Genomic DNA, 21,909 nt, shown 5'->3' with positions numbered 1-21,909 from the left:
TTGGTTTGAACCAGCAACAGCAGATTCTTTTTTTATGACTGTAATGGTTTAATTTACTTGTTCATTGAACTGTTGTATATAAGCAATATCACACTCGCAATCGTGCTATATGGCTCTATATCACCTCATTATTATTACCACTCATAAAATGACCTACGGCACTCGTCCTGCAGCCGAATCACAGCAGTGCTGATATAGGGCAATATAGCACGATTGCAAGTGTGTATATATATTTAATTTAATATATTTTTACATATGGAGCTGGAACACAACCAAACCACACAAATGTAACAAATAACGTAATCACACATGACCTGTAATCATTTGACCACATTTTATTTTTAATGTCGGTTAAATATTTATTAGTATAATTACAGCATCGTTAGTTATTACTTGGTAATTCTTGAGCAATCGTCACATTATTACTATTATAATTTAATATTGTAGTAATAAAAACTATTAAGTGCATTTGTAAGGACCTAACACAAAGAGGTGCTAACGAGAGAAAGCAACATCACTCGTGTTTACCGTGTTCCTTTTCTCATAGTCGGAAAATGCAACAGGAAGAGGAAGGAAAGGCAAAGATGTGAGTTAGATATTAGACAATCCTGTTTCAACATCGTAATGAACAAGAGTACCATCTGACAGCTTTTGTCCTCGTGGATTTCAAAAAGCTTGATATTTACGGATAAGAAATGGAGAACACGGGAATATAACTGTCTGAAACCAAGAGGGTCATTTGGAAAAGGTTAAATATGAGTCAAACATTTCTCATCTCATGTTTCAGTCCAGCATTGATTAATCGGAGTCCTGATTAAAGCTGCGTACACACTGCCAGAGACTTTGTCGCTGCAGGTCGCCAGTGGCTGGCCGTGAAGTCGCTAGTGGGCGTTCCCACTACTGGTTGCCTAGTAACGTTTATAAATGATATTCACGGATGTCATTCCGTTGCTCTTGACAGCAAATCGCTTTTCTTGGCGCTAAAAGCAAACATTTTGGAGGGAAAAGACTAAATATAAATGGAATCAGTACATTAAATGCTTTATATCAAAGATGAACGAGAAACAAGGCGTGCTGTTTGCCATAGCGGCTGTTTATCTGCGGCAAAAACGCAAACGCCGGTCTGTCTGGGTCCACAAAACCATACAATCTCGGAGTCAGCACGGCGAGTACCACCGGCTGGTGCAAGAGCTGCGGCTGGATATACCATATCCATATCATAGATCACTGGAAAATTGCTAACAGCAAGAATTAGCCTTTCATCCATATTTCCGTTACTGCAGGAGCTGAGAGAGAGAGAGAAGGATCAAGTGAGCTCTCCCGTCTTCTCTCCTATTGGCTGTCGCTTCCGTAAGTCGCTCTTCATTTGAATAAAGTTGAACTTGTCTCAACTTTGTTGCATCGCTGGACACGCCCACATCTAGTCGCCAACGGTCGCGACAGCTCGTGTCGCCGGAAGTCGCTGTGCTCTCATTGAAAAGGAATGGTATGGAGTGTGTACGTAGCTTAAGAATTCTTCACGTGGAGGAACCTCAAAAATACTCGGCAGTCCATTCCTAACAATCCTGCCATTCTGAGCAGCAATAACAACAAATAAAAAGAAGATATTCCTTTCCTCTTCCATCACGAGTGAGAACTTAAACCTTGTTTTTTGTTGAGAGAAGATAAATATGTTTGATAATGACCTTTGTGATTTGAGCCCTTGTCTCTGTGAAGTCTGATATAGTCTGTTCTAAGAAGTCACTGGATGCTACAGTACATGGGTCAGATTTCGAAACTATTAACTTATGGTTTGTACCACTGTGCACTGTGACTAGGTGGAGCGTTTGCGTACTCTACGCGGGACCTTTCACCTCTCACGCTTCAAGACAGAGTCCACGTGTGACGCCTCCATTGACCCGTTCTAGGACTAAGAAGTTAAAGGTAAGCGAGCGCAACTCCAAGGTTTGTGGCTGAAGGCTGAGGGCTAGGTCTCTGGGTTGGGTGTAGCGAGTAGAGGAACGTTGTCTCGCCTCCTCCTGACCAGCGGGGGGCGCCGGTACTGCTCTCCGTCCGCCAGTGTCTGTGGAAGTGGTTTGCGTTTGCTCTCAGGAAGAAGCAGGATGGATAAGACCGCAAGCAGAGCCAAAGAGGAGAGGACCACGTGCTGCAGGAAGTAGCCGCGGTGATTGCGCAGATCCATGAGGGGAGAACTGAGGCGGCCCACGCAACCCAGCGCCATTACGGCTCCAACGCCACTTCCTCTGCGGAAACAACAACAATGGATAGTTACGTTTGGGACTTTGTCAAGACCATCAAAATAGACGTTTTTTAAGAGATAAATGTTTTACAAAATTTTACTTTTTCATTCTTGGGTCAATTTTGATCCGGGCATCAATTGTGTATTTACAATTTTTGGGGGATTTTTTCTAATAAACACTTACGTTTAGCCTCACGCATATGGACGCGGGTCACATGAGGTTAAAGCATACCTAATATAACTATGAATAGGTATTATAATATTTATGAAAAGTTATTATGAGACATTACAAATGCATTATAAATATGGGCTTCGTAGAAAGTTTTAGCGAAACGTCTTTTTGTTGAAGATGTTACAGGTGCAATGATTGATGTAAACTAGGTCCAGTTATCACCAACTACTTCTTGATATGATTCACATTGTGATTTATGTTGTAATTCAATACAGTTTGATGCATTACGATAACTGGATTTTGTCTTGTACAGCATAAAATCAAACGGCTGGAAACCGAACTGGAAATGTCTGTTTCAGAGCTTGTGCTTATTTAGACAAACCTGCTCAATCATTACGTGATCTGTAGAAAATTATATGAATGCACACTTAAAATAAATATTGATATAAGGATCTAAATAATCAATACAATATCGCAATATATCAATGCAGGACTGTGCAGATACAATCACAATATGAACATTGTAACTTATAAAATATATTTATAAAATTATATTAAGGCAACTATAATACAATTATTATTATTATTATTATTATATATATATATATATATATTTATTTATTTTTTTATATTTTTTTTTTTCAGAATTTTGAGATTTCCATTAAAACCATCACCGACTTTTTGGTATTTTAGATTTTTGGTATGTGAAAAATGATCTTGGAGCAATGTTAGTAACCAGCCGTCCGGGTGTTGTGTATTTACCTGATGACGGTGGGCATGATTTCAGCGGTGAAGAGGATGGAGAGAGACGCAGCCGCTTGAGACGAGAACAGGCCCATTCCAGAGAACACAGTCATGGCAGACTCACTCAAATCTACAGGGACACAAATTCATCTAAAATACGGCTGCATGATTTGGACAAAAATCCATTATTTTGGATAATATTGCAATTTGAACTGCGATTATGATGGTAAAGTTTTCCACATGTTCAACAGCAAAAAGGCTGCTGGGGATTTCACACTTGAGCCCTCTTAAAAAGAGCCAAACTGAGATATTTTTTCAGTTCAGCCACAAACAAATAAATATATAAACAGTGAAACAAATTCCTCTTCATATACAAATGTTACCGTCCACCGTGTACCTGTTTTTGTCCATTTTGTGACGGGATCTCAGCCCACTAATCATCAACATTCGTTTTTAAACAGTCAACTTGAATATTAGGGATGCTCCAATCAGGATTTTAGCATCCGATACGATCTCCAATTCTCTTTTCTTCTCATCAATCGATGCTGATCATTTCACTTTTATCAGCAGCTCCATCAAAACTTGTTATATGTCAACTTTCTGCTCAATGTCACTGTTAACTACATTTCCCTGTTGCTAAAACCAGTTGTTGCTGTCAGTCTAATATTCTGTATACACAAAATATAAATGTAACTCTTTATTCTAGGCCTTAAAAACTAGTAGGCTTACGCAAACTATTCTTTACTGTATAAGATAGTCCTAAAGAATGAGGCTTAATGTCAAACTGAAGTTGAACTGATGACTCATTGGTGTAATTACATTTAAAGTGAATAATTGGGTTAGTTTGTCACCATTTAATTTAATTATTTGTATTCATTAATTTATTATATTTAATTTAGCAATGCATTATATTATAGTAACTAAATATTTGATATAGATTTATTATATGTATGTTCCTTCCTTTTCATTGTGTTGGATGTTGGTAATATTAGTTCCGCTTTCACTTGTTTCCGCGGGGACTGTAATAAGTGCGACACGCTCTCTCGTGAGAGGTAAACAAATGATAAGAGAAGAGATGAAGAGATGATTCTGGACTCTACAGGTGTTTCTGTTAATGCGGTTTGCTCTGCAATCATTTAATAAAGATGTTTTGAATTATACCCAATCTTGTATTCTGCGTTATTATTATAATACCTGTTCCTTGCGGAGACTGCGATGCTGCTACCGCAGATAATAATAATAAAAACGCTTCACGCAGGACGCGCCAGTTTAGTGTAAATAAAGCGTTTAGCGCATGTAAACAAACGGAACTTTTGTAACGGAACAAGTAATTAACGAAAAAAATCTCAAGTTAACTAAACAACATTAAGCCAGTAATTAAGGCTAATTAGTAGTTTTTAATTATGTTACGTATAAATTACCAAAAATCTTTAAAAAATAAAATTCTAATAATTTTTCTTTGCAATTTTATATTAAAATAAAACTAGTTTTGTAGTTTAATGCAAAAACTGTAACCACCTAATAAATGTCAAAAAGTATGAACGAATTAATCGTATCTTAATTTTAAAATTAATTTCATTGAATAAAATGTGTTAATTAGTATTAATTCAGTAATGCAATTAATTAGTAACAATTTAGTAACAATTATTCTTAATATAGTTCAATAATCTTAGGTAGAAAAAGTAATTTTAGAACAGGGGAAACGTTGTCTTTTATACAAAATTATAGCAATTTATAATTAGTTATAATTACTGCCGAAACATATTTAAATAAATGTGAATGCCACCTAATAATTGCAGAACAAGTTGAATAGGTAAAATTTTCCCTGTAGTACCGTCAATTTGTCTTTAATAGACAATTTTAGCAATTTATTAGTAACAGGTTTGTAAAACCAATACTAATTATCCTTAATGACTGGCTGATTATTGTTTAGTAAACTTGATTTATGATGGATCTCTGAAATGGAGCATTAATTACATTACTTTCAACACTAAAATTAGATGTTTAATTCATTGTAAATTAGAACTAAGTTACTCTATAATGAGTTAATTATTAATTAATGTCTAATTCATGCTTAAGTAGGGCATTATTGTGGAGTGTGGACCATTAAAATAAAGTGTTACCAAGTATTTAATTTTATATGTAAATACACTTCTAAGTACTTATCACAGTAAAATAATTGTACTGAATTTGCAAACCTTTAAAAAGTTACTTACAAAGACATTATCATTGGTGATTAGTCTATGGTGATTAGTCTATTGTTGGGCCTTTTATCATATCATTAATTTAAGGTGAATGTAACCATGGAGACACAGTAGAGTAAATGACAAGTACATAATCCATCACACACACTGACTGAAGAGAACACGTGAATATAATGTTCGACTTACAGTCCATGAGACCGAGCAGGATTAATGAGGCCAATCCGGTCAAAGTCATGGCAAGAAGAAGAATTCCACGACGACCAAACCTGTCCACCGTTGCCCAGAGCAACAGCCAGGCCCCGCCCCCTGCACATACAGACAGCATGTACGTCCAATAGAAACTAGGGACGATGCCTCTGACGTCGCCTCTGAATGAACTGTAGCAGTGACTGATGCCATGAGCGATGAACCTGAACATATTCAACATTTTTAACATATTTCATAATTATGCAAATCGCATGAAAATTGCATGTCACTGAGTAGCACGATCCCGCTCTGGGATTTTTTAATTGCGATTAATTGCATAATTTTTGTAGTTAATCGTGATTAATCGCAGATTTTGAAAGTGCTGAAATTTGACACTATATTTACACTTCTTTGCTTGTCAAAATTTATTTATTTCCATCTTAGAAAACAAACCCATATGTAACAATATAATAATTTACTAACATTTTCCATGTTCGCAGAAAGATATTAATTAAATAAGTGTCGTGAGATATCTCACTGATCTCTGTGACGGATATGTGTCCGAGGGCCGTCGAGAATGATGCTTTCTTCCTGTCAATCATTTGCGAATTATTGAGGCTTAACGCCATTTTTATGCCATGTTGTTCATAACAGTTGTCAGTTGAGGGCGCTGTTTAGCTGCTGTTGTTTTAAACAACCGTTTCTGCACAATGTCGGTCTCGAAATAGCTCATTTGTTATCTTTGTAGTGCAGGTTTTGGAAAAAGGCGGTGTGGCTAAATCAACGGCTGAAACGCTTACAGCACCTTTAAGACTTGACGTGCTTCTGTGGTAATTAAAATGCTGAAAAACACTAGTTTTCTATCACAAGTCCCATTTGTGCTTGTTTTGTACAATTGTTTTTATGTTACTTTAGATACATCAAATGCATCTGATCATTTAAACACATAGGGAAGAGCATGTATCAGTATGAATGACGTACGATGTGAATCCAAGCACACAGAGATTTTTCCAGATGTTTCTGCTGTGTAGCAGCTCTGGGAAGGACAGGAGAGGACGTCTAGGAGATGAGGATGAACCTGTGTCCAGCTCTACACAAACAAAAATTGTTTATTCAGAATGAAACCAATATTGCATGAAGAAACTGCCGCTCTGGTTGCCTTTCCTAAACAAATGCAGGGAAATATGATATTTAAACGAACCCGAGAAGCTGACGTCATCTCTCTGTCGCTCGCTGAAGGAATTCATGTCTCCCGTCCGCTCAGAGAGCAGCAGCCACCGCGGCGATTCTGGAAAAACTCCCGGGATCCTGAAGGCAAACCAATGGATCTTCAGTTCACAGAGTAAAAACATCAACTGCTTTGCTAACAACACCCCTGGGAGACACAACAGTAGCCATAGAAACGAGGGTAATTTATCACACTAACGAGTGCTAATGTGCTCTGGCTGCACTTACTGCCTTGATGCTTCACAGGGAATTTTAGATCAATATTCCTGAATGAAGGTGCAGTCACATTGCATTTAGGCCAATAAACTACTGAGGAGCTTTACTTCCTGTCTCAAGCTGCCCAAAAAGTGAAGGTCTCTTGATGCTGAGACAGTTCAATAACACGCACAGTATTATCCACAGGACAGAAGCCAAAATCTGTAGATCATCCGTATTAAAGGTAGACCGATATATCGGTATTACGATTAATCTATGCCGATAGTTGCTTTTTGAAATCATCGGATATCAGAAAATCAGTGCCGATAGTTGCTTTTTGAAATCATCGGATATCAGAAAATCAGTGCCGATAGTTGCTTTTTGAAACTATTGATTATCAGAAAATCAGTGCCGATAGTTGCTTTTTGAAACTATTGATTATCAGAAAATCAGTGCCGATAGTTGCTTTTTGAAACAATCGGTTATCAGAAAATCAATGCCGCTAGTTGCTTTTTGAAACAAGCGGTTATCGGAAAATCTATGCCAATAGTTGCTTGTTTTAATTACTCTGTGACCAGTGCTGGAAAATTAGTTATACAGTATAACAGCATCCTTAATAGGTCAAATAAATACAATCACATGGGAAATTGCTGTATGTACATCTTACATCATTGACAATATTTATCCATATTGGTATCCTCATTTCAATGCATATTTTGTTCTTTTTATTAGATAATCGAGTGTTATTCATTGAAAAATAAGAGTCCCGGTGTATTTTGGGGTTTAACGTCACGCATTATTACTCTTTTTCTGGGTATTGATTAATAAACCGCATCTGAGATTTTATTTATTTTGGACTCTTCTAGCCTCATTGTCTGTACCATCACAGTATGGAATGACAAAGAATTATTTTTTTTAACTATCTGCGATTAATAGGTTATAAGCCTATTCCACCGCCTTAGTTATCAGTATTGGCAAAATCCACTATCGGTCGACCTCTAGTCCATATTGTTCAAAAGAGCAGAGAATCTGAAGTATTAGCACAATTTTGGACTTTTCAGACAGTCCCTTTCCCACCATAGGCAAAATGTCCAACTTATATCAATGTTAAATTAGCAATCTGGAACGATTTCACCGCGATGCCATCTGACCACCTTAATATGGGACAAATTGTGTCCCGTACTAATTAGATACGGGACGCATAATTTCATCTTTAAATACGGGACAATCCTGTATTTTAAAGGATGGGTGGCAATCCTAAGAGCAGGGAAATTTAGAGAGCAAATAAGGTTAGCGTAACAGAAACGTTTTATCTTACTGCATTATAATAGAAATATAACTCAAAAATATTGTATTCTTAAGAGCTTAACTATTGAAGATATGACATGATCTGAGTGTTAATTGACTGTGTTAATTAGTATGAAGATAATGTTGATTATGGACTAACCCATAGCACAGGAACAATGACAGAGGAACAGCTCCAGTTCCTAACAGCCCCCTCCAGGACTGACACCCGAGAGCGACACCCAACAGCAAAAGTTCACCCGCAAACATCGTCAGTCCAGACATCATCGTTGCCAACAGTCGCAGTGAAGGGTCACAAAGCTCCAGACCTACAACACATCAATCAGAAACCAAAACTGTATCAGAACTGACAGATAATGCACAGTGCTGGCATTATATTGAGAGTGCAACTGCCAACAATCAATGCTAATGTAGTCTTTTACCGCAGCTCTTTCCATACAACAGCAGTTCAGAGTGACCGCAGCTTTCAAGCTCCATAATCGTAGTCAATATGACTTGTGCACTATATTTCAAGTCAGCTGATAGCTTTGTGTGAGGAACAGACTGAAATGTATGTTTTTATTCAGAGTAGAGGTCGACCAATAGTGGATTTTGCCGATAACTAAGGGGGTGGGAAAGGCCGATAACCGATTAATCGGCCGATAGTTTTTAAAATAAATTCTTAGTCGTTCCACACTGTGACATTGAGGCTACAAGGGTCTAAAATAATCAACCAAAATCCCAATAATAACTGAAGACTTGGTCCATAACGCAGGACTTTTAACTACAAAAAGCCCAAAAACATGCTAGGGACTTTTATTTTGCAACGACAGAGACTTTGCTCCGTTGCATATATATATATATATATATATATATATATATATATATATATATATATATATATATATATATTCACCAGATGAGGTTTAATGAGGAATATGTTTATTATTAATCACAAAATATGAAGTTGGAGACTTCTATGCTGATTTTTTGCTTTTTTAAACTATTGATTATCCTCGATTAAATTATGCACACTTGCTTATCTAATCAAAATATGCACAAAATTGAGGACAAAAATATAGATAATTATCAGAAATAATTATCAGCATTGATTTTTGACAAAAACCGATAGTTCCAAAAAAAGAACTATCGGCACCGATATATCGGTCGAACATTAATTCACAGAAAATCTTCCCCTCCGCTGCAGTTCTAAAATCGTATTCAGATTTTACATATATTGCATGTCGTGCCATGCTTGTAATCGTTGACCCAAAATGCCATTAGTTACATTTCAGTCACACAAACTATCATATAACCTGCGACGACCGGTGATATACCACATTACCGTAATTTCCGGACTATAAGCCACAACTTTTTCCCACGCTTTGAACCTCGCGGCTTAAACAACGACGCAGCTAATATATGGATTTTTCCCGCTTTCAAATTTTATTAAAAAAACAAAAAAACATTCTGTGACGTGCTCAGTTTTTTGGCGGCGTGAAGCTTTCATTAGACCAATGAAATTGCCGAACGGGTTAAGGTCAAAACAACTTTTTTGTTTACTGTTTAGATTAAATCGAGCGCGCTCAAACTTCCCATCATTCTGATTACGGTAGTAATTTTGTCACCCTCACCATGGCAAAGACATGGAGAAATGCATATGATGCAGCTTTCAAGTTGAAGGCGATTGATCTGGCTGCTGCACGGGAGCTTGGTCTTAATGAGTCGATGATAAGACGTTGGAAACAGCAGCGTGAGGAATTGACTCAGTGCAAAAAGACAACTAAATCTGAGGCTATTCAACTCCGACACCGAAGGAGATGACTTCGGTGGTTTCAGTGCACAGGACGAGGAAGATAGTGACCAATGACTTTCTTGGTAGGCTACTGTTTACTGCAAATGTTTTATTACAAGCCGTGTGTGGCAGCGGGGGCGTGGTCAAGCGCCCGTCCAGGAGAGAAAAGCTGTAAGGGCGCTTACACCTGAGCTAAATTATGTCTAACTTCAAGTGCCCTGCTTCACGTGTCCTTCTTGGGAAAGCTGTCACACGGGCACCAGTGTGACAGTTTTCAGCAGGGCACTTGACGTTCCAGGTAAGGCTTATAATGGCCACAGCAATGTTTACAATGTTTCTCAATTCTTGGTCTTCTATGCCTCAACACTCGACTGACGTGTGTCACTCTCTCAGCTCTGTGGCTGCTGCCTTTTTATGCCGCTCTCCCCATGCTTACTGAAATTAGACACCGGTGTTAGACATAATTTAGCTCAGGTGTAAGCGCCCTTACCGCTTTTCTCTCCCGGACGGGCGCTTGACCACGCCCCCCGCTGCCACACCGTGTTTCGTTAAAGCCTGAGTAAAGTTCATTTGTTTCAATGTACCGGTAGGCACCTGCGGCTTATAGACATGTGCGGCTTATTTATGTTCAAAATAATATTTTTTTTTAAATTCAGTGGGTGCGGCTTATATTCAGGTGCGCTCAATAGTCCGGAAATTATGGTACACGACATGTATGATACTTTGTGGTGCTTTTTTGCTTTTTGGAGCTTGTCAGGCATGGTCACTATCAACTATAATTTCATGGAAAAGAGCAGAATGAAGATTCTACAATGAGCATGTTCCATGTTACAGGTTTGGAACTACATGAGTGTGAGTAAATGACAGAATTTTTTTTTTGGGTGAACTGTTCCTTTAAGGGTCCACTATTAAGATATATTCTTATGCGCATCATGTCTATTCTGTTTGTGTTTGACTTACGTGTGACATATAGCGTGAGATAGACACCGGTGCTCGCCGCAGCGAGACAGAAACGCATGGTGATGAAGACAGGCGGTGAGGGTGAGACACACGCCAGCACACCAAAAACCACCGCGAGCGTCAGAGAGACCAGAAGAGACTTACGCCTGCCTATCCTGAAATAAAAGATTTATATGAGTAATATATACTGCACTGAGAATGAGAAGCCAAATATATATGAGCATGAAAGTACCATATCTGCAAATCGCAAAACAAGTAAGAAGAGTTTCTTTAGGAAACTTAATGGCTAATTACAATCATTATGATATTCATGGTGTTGCTTCATTTTATATCATTAGTCATTTTATTGTGATATTTTTTAAACATAAACCAAAATGGATTTGACCCCTTAAGCTCTGAAGGTGTTTTTACAGATTTCCTGTTTCAACGGGATACCAAAAAATGTACTTTTTTCTTATATATATATTATATATATTTATATCTGGGTGTAAATAATGTGGGTCTGAAAAACTGTTTTTGTTTTGATCCCAATCATGTCAACTGCAAATGTGCTGATCCGACAAAGAAATCAAATAAAATTAATCATAGTGTCCAAAAACATCTCCAAACAAATAAAAGATAATAATTGTACATAAGAACTAATTACACATGCAAACACAACAATGACTAAAGGTTTGCATAGCATGCAGACATGATTTTAGTCATGAGATTTCACAGAATGAGTTTCATTCTGTGTCATTTGAGTCATCATTGAGTCTGTGTCGTGTATTTGGCGCCATCTCCTGGTGGTCATATGTAACATTGTGCTTCATGTGGATTATCTAATGATCTATACATCTGATTATCTTGTGTGTGGACTCGATTGAAAGATAATCACAGACTCTAAATAATCATATGTGATGTTTTATGTTTTGTTTATGTTTCATGAAGTTATAAGTGAAAACGCGGCATATAAGCAACATCAACATAATCATCAAAGACATATATTTAGCTGTTACTCACTATATTTTTGTCTGTGAGTAAAACAAATAGTCTGGTTGTATTTGACTCTTTAAGAGCTTTCCAAAAACATATGACACATGGATATTTGATTAATTTGATGTTTTTACTGATTGCAGTAATATGTACAGTGCACAGGAGCACTTCGGATTTATCTGTACATTTTAAAGCACTTGTTCAGTTTTGCTCATAATATCTACATGCATTATAAAGAAGAGGTTCTTAACTTTCAAACGACACAGATTTTGTGTTGATCAAGACTGTATTCATGAATATTTTGACGATTATCCCATATAATATTCATTGCACCTTGAATATTTAATTATATGACAAAATAATAATTATTTTTCTTGAGGGTCTAAAGAAGAAGAAGAAGATTCAACTGTACTGTCATTGTGCAGAGTACAGAGTCAATGAAATGCAATTGTTTTCACATATCCCAACTAAGCTGGGGTCAGAGCGCAGGGTCAGCCATGAAACAGCGCCCCTGGAGCAGATAGGGTCAAGGGCCTTGCTCAAGGGCCCAACAGTGGTATCTTGGTGGTGCTGGGGCTTGAACCCCCAACCTTCTGGTCAGTAACCCAGAGCCTCAATCGTTGAGCCACCACTGGCCCATAGGCGTCATCTCTCGTTTATGGCTTATTCAAAATAAACAAAAAATGGCTACTTGCGTGTTGGTTACACCACATGACTTTGATTTGGAGAAAAATAAAATAAAAAATTTACAAAAGTAAAATAAAAAATAAAAGATCATTCTGGACTAAAAAAAAATTTTTTGCAGTCTCCAGATAGTTACACAACATTGCATTTTTGCCTTTTTCCCCAGAAAAAATATCTCAGTAACTGAAAAAAAATAATAATTTCATAGTATTTAACAAATATTGTATTTTTGAATAATTTAATAGATTGGGACATAAAACGAGAGTCACATCATTTGCAAATATATAATGAGATTTAATATATATACAGACAGACAGACAGACAGATGTTTGGTTTCTCACCGGTCAGACATGTAGCCCAATCCCAGACTGCCAGTCAGGACACCCAGTATGAAGCAAACCGCCTCTACTGGAACCACCCAATAGCGTGTGCACACCAGATCCCACTGGAACGAGACAGGAAGTGAGCTGTAATTTAATAACAGTTCAAAGGAAACCATATGGACACAGTGAACTCCAGAGTTTATAGATTTGATCATTTTCTTCAACGCTACAGTGGCAAATATAAGCAGGATTCAAGGGCAATAATAGTGGTGGCAGTCATGTTGCAGAAATACCTACGACATTTGTCACTGAGTGGGTCCTCCTGCTACTCAAGAGTTGTGTCACATCACGAGTTAATCAGCTGGAAGAAAAGTTACCAAACCAGTTTAACTGCACACATGAGCAGTCTTTAATATGGGAACGTCTCTGGCCACAAAAACCAACCACAAGAGCAGCTTCAACAAAAGCATTAGCGCCTTTATCTTAAGATGTTCCACCTCGTTTATTCTTCATTAAAATGCAACTGTTTTAAAAAACAAACAAACACTGAAACGTGATGCTAATACACATTAGTTAAGATTCAAATGTGGACAGCGGGATTAAGTTGTCTGATTATTTTCATCAAATAACGTATAATGTTTGCAGGAGTGTTGATTATTCATGTTATTGATACATTAATCATAAATGATCATAATTAACTTTTGATCAGATTTTAGGACTGAACGCACTTAACTGCATAGAGAGATATACGATGCTCCCTTGCTCCCTATTTAGTGCATGACTTAACCTCCAGTGTGCTGTCTGTCTGCACTGGTCTCAGAACAGTTATAGAGAGCTATAGGATGCTCCCTTGCTCCCTATTTAGTGCATGACTTAACCTCCAGTGTGCTGTCTGTCTGCACTGGTCTCAGAACAGTTATAGAGAGATATAGGATGCTCCCTTGATCCCTATTTAGTGCATGACTTAAACTCCAGTGTGCTGTCTGTCTGCACTGGTCTCAGAACAGTTATAGAGAGCTATAGGATGCTCCCTTGCTCCCTATTTAGTGCATGACTTAACCTCCAGTGTGCTGTCTGTCTGCACTGGTCTCAGAAAAGTTTGAAATGCATCTTATGTTCATCCTAACTCCATATAAACTCCATATAAAGACTTATCATTAAGATTTATCAGCTTTTGGATGAACTCATTTATTCTCAATGTGAAAATGCAGTAAATATACATGAATGCATTTATTAATGTTAATGAAAAGAACCGTGTTTTACAGCGACAAAATGATATTAAAATGAAGCTAAATGACCCACAAATTTGACATTCAGACAGATAGATGGACAGACAGACAGACACGTAGTTAGGTAGACATTCAGACAGACAGACATGCAGTTAGGTAGACATTCAGACAGATAGATTGACAGACAGACAGACACGTAGTTAGGTAGACATTCAGACAGACAGACATGTAGTTAGGTAGACATTCAGACAGATAGATGGACAGACAGACAGACAGACATGTAGTTAGGTAGACATTCAGACAGACAGACAGACAGACACGTAGTTAGGTAGACATTCAGACAGATAAATGGATAGACAGACAGACAGACAGACACGTAGTTAGGTAGGTAGACAGACAGACAGTTTTTTTTTTTTTTAGGGAATAATATTCCAAAATCCTCATATGTGGACATCATGTTTATCAGCACTGACACGTGAAAAATTAACAAAATATTTAATAGACAGAGAGAGACAGACAGACATACAAGTAGTTAGGTAGACAGACAGATGGACAGACAGACAGACACGTAGTTAGGTACACAGATGGACGGACAAATGGATGGACAGACAGACAGACACGTAGTTAGGTAGACAGACAGACGGATGGACAGGCGGACAGACAAACAGACAGACACATAGTTAGTTAGACAGATGGATGGATGGACGGACAGACAGACACGTAGTTAGGTAGACAGATGGACGGACAGACAGACATGTAGTTAAGTAGACAGATGGACGGATGGATGGACAGACAGACACGTAGTTAGGTAGACAGATGGACGGGCGGACAGACGGATGGACAGACAGACAGACACGTAGTTAGGTAGACAGACAGACGGATGGACGGGCGGACAGATGGATGGACAGACAGAGAGACAGACAGACACGTAGTTAGGTAGACAGATGGACGGAGAGACGGATGGACAGACAGACAGACAGACACGTAGTTAGGTAGACAAACAGACGGATGGACGGGCGACAGACGGATGGACAAACAGACAGACAGTTAGGTAGACAGATGGATGGATGGACGGACAGACAGACAGACACGTAGTTAGGTAGACAGATGGACGGATGGACAGACAGACAGACACGTAGTTAGGTAGACAGATGGACGGACGGACAGACAGACAGACACGTAGTTAGGTAGACAGATGGACGGGCGGACAGACGGATGGACAGACAGACACGTAGTTAGGTAGACAGACAGACGGGCGGACAGATGGATGGACAGACAGACAGACAGACACGTAGTTAGGTAGACAGATGGACGGACAGACGGATGGACAGACAGACACGTAGTTAGGTAGACAGACAGACGGATGGACAAACAGACAGACAGTTAGGTAGACAGATGGATGGATGGACGGACAGACAGACAGACACATAGTTAGGTAGACAGATGGACGGACGGACGGACAGACAGACACGTAGTTAGGTAGACAGATGGACGGACGGACAGACAGACACGTAGTTAGGTTGACAGATGGACGGGCGGACAGACGGATGGACAGACAGACAGACAGACACGTAGTTAGGTAGACAGACAGACGGGCGGACAGACGGATGGACAGACAGACAGACACGTAGTTAGGTAGACAGATGGACGGACGGACAGACAGACAAGGTTTTTTAAACTTTTGAGGGAATAATGTCCCAAAATCCACATATGTGGACATCACGCTGACACGCCGATAAAACATTTATTTAAAGCAGCAAATCAAATGAAACTAGAGACTCTTTACAACCAAACAGGTTTCAATGAAAAAAACGGAGAGTTTTTTAACTAAAGAGGCACTTTTGTTACCGCTTCAAGCAAATGACCATCATGTTGTTGTGTCACGTGACTGTGCACCAGAAGTTTAACCCTTAGAGACTTGTGAACAGTATTCAGCTGGTTTAAATTATGCGTTGCATATAGCGAAGCCAAAATACAACGTCCACACATGTGGGCACAGGGTCGCACGAGGATAGATCTTGATTTGTAGCTCGATTAAACTTCCTCTCGCTTGAAACATGCACAGATCCGTGTACATGTTTATAGTGAAAAAGGAGCTCCATTTTGGGCTGTTACCAAAAATCGCTTTAGAGGACACGGATTTCTTTAACGGACTACACAGGCAATGCTGTCTGAATACCTTATGATTCCCATCCCAACCAACAATGACCAATTAGAAAACAGCGCACCTACCTCTGTGACAATATTATTCCGGAGTCCCTCCGTGACATTGTAGTCGAACCCGGCCTTACAGTCTGTAAGACCAGACGGTGTGCCATTGACAAACACGTACTGTTTGCACTGGTCAAGACCCTCGTCTCCTTTCTCAGCCCGTAACGAAGCATTGAGCGCCCGAGGAGCTGGCGAGGGTCCTGGCAGATGGCAGCGGAAGGGTGACATTAGGGTCAGGAGCGGGTCAGAGGACAGCAGAAAGGACAGGAAGAGGATGGGCAGTATAGAGAGGGCGACGAGGAGCCATTGCTTCTTACGGCCCAAAGCCAGAACCATCACCTCTCCGGTGGGTGGCAGGGAGGGAGGCAGGGGGAGGCTGGACGGGGCAGGAGATGACTGCGTGGGAGAGGACGGGATGGATGGAGGAGGAGGAGGGCATGGGGATGGGGAGGCCAGCGGGGAAGAGGATGATGTCATTGTTACGCTCTCATCCGTCTGCTGGTGAAGAGAGAAGGAAAAGAGAGAGAGAGAGAGAGAGAAAGATAGACGTCTATCTGTGTCTCTCCCTCTCTCTCTTCCTCCACTCGCCCTCTGAGAAACAGAAAAACCCCTGCCAAAGAAAAGTGACAAAATCAAACGACCATTTCTGTAAATCTTTCAACATTAACATTACACAGACAATAAATCACAGACAGACAGACAGATAGATAGACAGACAGACAGACAGACACGTAGTTAGGCAGACAAACAGACAGACAGATAGATAGACAGGCATGCAGACAGACAAGTAGTTAGGCAGACAAACAGACAGATAGATAGACAAGCATGCAGGCAGACAGACAAGTAGTTAAGTAGACAGACAGATAGATACATAGATAGACAGACAGACAAACAGACAGATAGATAGACAGGCATGAAAGACAGATACAGACAGATAGACACAGTTAGACAGACAGACAGACAGACAGATAGACACGAAGTTAGGCAGGTAGACAGACAGACAGACACGTAGTTAGGCAGACAGACAGACAGATAGATAGACAGGCATGCAGGCAGACAGACAAGTAGTTAGGTAGACAGACAGAAAGACATGTAGTTAGGCAGACAGACAGATATGTAGTTAGGCAGACAGACAGATAGAAAGAAAGTCAGAAACATAGTTTGGGAGGCAGAAAGACAGACAGACAGAATAAGAGACAGACAGACACATATTTAGGTAAACAGACAGACAGACAGATAGTTAAGTAAACAGACAGACAGACACATAGTTAAGTAAACAGACAGACACAAAGTTAAGTAAACAGACAGACAGACAGATAGTTAAGTAAACAGACAGACAGATAGTTAAGTAAACAGACAGACAGACACAAAGTTAAGTAAACAGACAGACAGACAGATAGTTAAGTAAACAGACAGACAGACAAATAGTTAAGTAAACAGACAGACAGACAGATAGTTAAGTAAACAGACAGACAGACAGATAGTTATGTAAACAGACAGACAGACAGACAGTTAAGTAAACAGACAGACAGACAGACAGATAGTTAAGTAAACAGACAGACAGATAGTTAAGTAAACAGACAGACAGACAGATAGTTATGTAAACAGACAGACAGACAGATAGTTAAGTAAACAGACAGACAGATAGTTAAGTAAACAGACAGACAGACAGATAGTTAAGTAAACAGACAGACAGACAGATAGTTAAGTAAACAGACAGACAGACACATAGTTAAGTAAACAGACAGACAGACACATAGTTAAGTAAACAGACAGACAGACAGATAGTTAAGTAAACAGACAGACAGACACAAAGTTAAGTAAACAGACAGACAGACAGATAGTTAAGTAAACAGACAGACAGACAGATAGTTAAGTAAACAGACAGACAGACAGACAGATAGTTATGTAAACAGACAGACAGACATATAGTTAAGTAAACAGACAGACAGACAGACAGATAGTTAAGTAAACAGACAGACAGACAGACAGATAGTTAAGTAAACAGACAGACAGACAGATAGTTAAGTAAACAGACAGACAGACAGACAGATAGTTAAGTAAACAGACAGACAGACAGATAGTTAAGTAAACAGACAGACAGACAGATAGTTAAGTAAACAGACAGACAGACAGTTAAGTAAACAGACAGACAGACAGATAGTTAAGTAAACAGACAGACAGACAGACAGATAGTTAAGTAAACAGACAGACAGACAGATAGTTAAGTAAACAGACAGATAGACAGACACATAGTTAAGTAAACAGACAGACAGACAGATAGTTAAGTAAACAGACAGACAGTTATGTAAACAGACAGACAGACAGACAGTTAAGTAAACAGACAGACAGACAGACAGATAGTTAAGTAAACAGACAGACAGACAGATAGTTAAGTAAACAGACAGACAGACACATAGTTAAGTAAACAGACAGACAGACAGATAGTTAAGTAAACAGACAGACAGGCAGATAGTTAAGTAAACAGACAGACAGACAGACAGATAGTTAAGTAAAGAGACAGACAGACAGATAGTTAAGTAAACAGACAGACAGACAGACACATAGTTAAGTAAACAGACAGACAGACAGATAGTTAAACAGACAGACAGACAGATAGTTATGTAAACACACAGACAGACAGACAGATAGTTAAGTAAACAGACAGACAGATAGTTAAGTAAACAGACAGACAGACAGACAGATAGTTAAGTAAACAGACAGACAGACAGATAGTTAAGTAAACAGACAGACAGACACATAGTTAAGTAAACAGACAGACAGATAGTTAAGTAAACAGACAGACAGACAGACAGGCAGATAGTTAAGTAAACAGACAGACAGACAGACAGATAGTTAAGTAAACAGACAGACAGACAGATAGTTAAGTAAACAGACAGACAGATAGTTAAGTAAACAGACAGACAGACACATAGTTAAGTAAACAGACAGACAGACAGATAGTTAAGTAAACAGACAGACAAACACAAAGTTAAGTAAACAGAGACAGACAGACAGATAGTTAAGTAAACAGACAGACAGACAGATAGTTAAGTAAACAGACAGACAGACAGACAGATAGTTATGTAAACAGACAGACATATAGTTAAGTAAACAGACAGACAGACAGACAGATAGTTAAGTAAACAGACAGACAGACAGACAGATAGTTAAGTAAACAGACAGACAGACAGATAGTTAAGTAAACAGACAGACAGACAGACAGATAGTTAAGTAAACAGACAGACAGACAGATAGTTAAGTAAACAGACAGACAGACAGATAGTTATGTAAACAGACAGACAGACAGTTAAGTAAACAGACAGACAGACAGACAGACAGATAGTTAAGTAAACAGACAGACAGACAGATAGTTAAGTAAACAGACAGATAGACAGACACATAGTTAAGTAAACAGACAGACAGACAGATAGTTAAGTAAACAGACAGACAGTTATGTAAACAGACAGACAGACAGTTAAGTAAACAGACAGACAGACAGATAGATAGTTAAGTAAACAGACAGACAGACAGACAGATAGTTAAGTAAACAGACAGACAGACACAAAGTTAAGTAAACAGACAGACAGACAGATAGTTAAGTAAACAGACAGACAGACACATAGTTAAGTAAACAGACAGACAGACAGATAGTTAAGTAAACAGACAGACAGACAGACAGGCAGATAGTTAAGTAAACAGACAGACAGACAGACAGATAGTTAAGTAAAGAGACAGACAGACAGATAGTTAAGTAAACAGACAGACAGACAGACAGATAGTTAAGTAAAGAGACAGACAGACAGATAGTTAAGTAAACAGACAGACAGATATTTAAGTAAACAGACAGACAGACACATAGTTAAGTAAACAGACAGACAGATAGTTAAGTAAACAGACAGACAGACACAAAGTTAAGTAAACAGACAGACAGACAGACAGATAGTTAAGTAAACAGACAGACAGACACATAGTTAAGTAAACAGACAGACAGACAGATAGTTAAGTAAACAGACAGACAGACACATAGTTAAGTAAACAGACAGACAGACAGACAGATAGTTAAGTAAACAGACAGACAGATAGTTAAGTAAACAGACAGACAGACAGACAGATAGTTAAGTAAACAGACAGACAGACAGATAGTTAAGTAAACAGACAGACAGACCGACAGATAGTTAAACAGACAGACAGACCGACAGATAGTTAAGTAAACAGACAGACAGACAGACAGATAGTTTGTGAGTGAACACATGTGAAATGAAAGATAAACACAATAAAAGATTCAAGTGAAAATCTGAACATGAGTGAATAGATGCGATAGAAAAATGAAAGTGTGAATAGATCAAATGGTAAATAGAAAGTCAAATAAAGAAGAAAAGACATATAATACAAAACAAAGCAGTATAAATACGAGCATAATCCACATATGTAAAATTATTTGATTTATTGAAAGATTAACGATCTATAATGAATCTCACCGGCTGCTGACGATCTCCAGACACGTTACCGATGATGCTGAGATCAGAGGGTTTATCAGCTAAACTCCAGCTGATCCAGACTGATGATGATGACGATGATGATGGGCCGGTCTGATGTGGATCTGAGGGGTTTTAAACTCGTTCGACCCTGTCCAGAATATTAAATGTCTCTTTAGACACAAAAGCTTCATTCTTTAATTCTGCTGTTTTACACCAAACACACACGTTAAATGAATGTAAATGAAGCGCCGATGCTGCAGCGGCCATGAACCAAACCAGATCCTACCGGAGAGAAAGCAAAGAAACAGGGGCGGAAAACCTGGCACGACCGGAAGACATCGGAAACATTCGGAAAACATCGGAAACCATCGTCGAAGACGCAGCTGCAGTTCACATATATAGCCACTAGAGGTCACCGTTTCTTACATTTACATTTATGCATTTGGCAGACGGTTTTATCCAAAGCGACTTACAGTGCACTTATTACAGGGACAATCCCCCCGGAGCAACCTGGAGTTAAGTGCCTTACTCAAGGACACAATGGTGGTGACTGTGGGGATCGAACCAGTGACCTACTGATTAACAGCCCTGTGCTTTAGCCACTACGCCACCACCTCTCCAACATTTACATTTTACATTTATGCATTTGGCAGACGCTTTTATCATGAAGAAAAATCTGTTCCAGTAAGACACTTCCAATGGAAGTCAATGGGGTTTAATCTGTAAACATTAAAATACTCACTGATTCAGAAGTATAGACACAAGACATAAACAATATGTGTGTTAACATGATTTTTCTGTCATTAAATCACTTACTGACCACATCTGTGGAAAATTTTTTGCATTTTACAAGATCCATGCCATAACAATATGCAACCATATATTTTATATACGTTACATCTTAAATAATACACAAGTTTAAACAGAATAATGAATGCAAGTGCTTTTATAAAATTATAAGCTTCACATTTCTGGCTTTTAATCATCCTAAAATTGCCCC

General features: G+C 38.8%; 1 protein-coding gene across 1 annotated transcript; it reads right to left on the bottom strand.

Annotated features, from left to right (window-relative positions):
• Positions 1–296: 296 nt before the first annotated feature.
• Positions 297–21,225, bottom strand: slc22a17 (solute carrier family 22 member 17). Its single transcript, XM_052114222.1, has 10 exons — positions 20,910–21,225; positions 16,450–17,038; positions 13,007–13,110; positions 11,007–11,161; positions 8,415–8,580; positions 6,747–6,853; positions 6,527–6,635; positions 5,546–5,769; positions 3,174–3,285; positions 297–2,243 (listed from the first exon to the last, which is right to left on the bottom strand). The coding sequence occupies exons 2-10, from the start codon at positions 16,903–16,905 to the stop codon at positions 1,967–1,969; spliced, it is 1,710 nt and encodes a 569-aa protein (XP_051970182.1). The 5' UTR covers positions 16,906–17,038; positions 20,910–21,225; the 3' UTR covers positions 297–1,966.
• Positions 21,226–21,909: the final 684 nt, after the last annotated feature.

Source organism: Xyrauchen texanus, chromosome 41 (genome assembly GCF_025860055.1).
Source record: "Xyrauchen texanus isolate HMW12.3.18 chromosome 41, RBS_HiC_50CHRs, whole genome shotgun sequence".
In the NCBI taxonomy this organism is placed as follows: domain Eukaryota; kingdom Metazoa; phylum Chordata; class Actinopteri; order Cypriniformes; family Catostomidae; genus Xyrauchen; species Xyrauchen texanus.
Note: the sequence above shows the minus strand (reverse complement) of the source record. Positions and strands in the feature narration are given on the sequence as shown.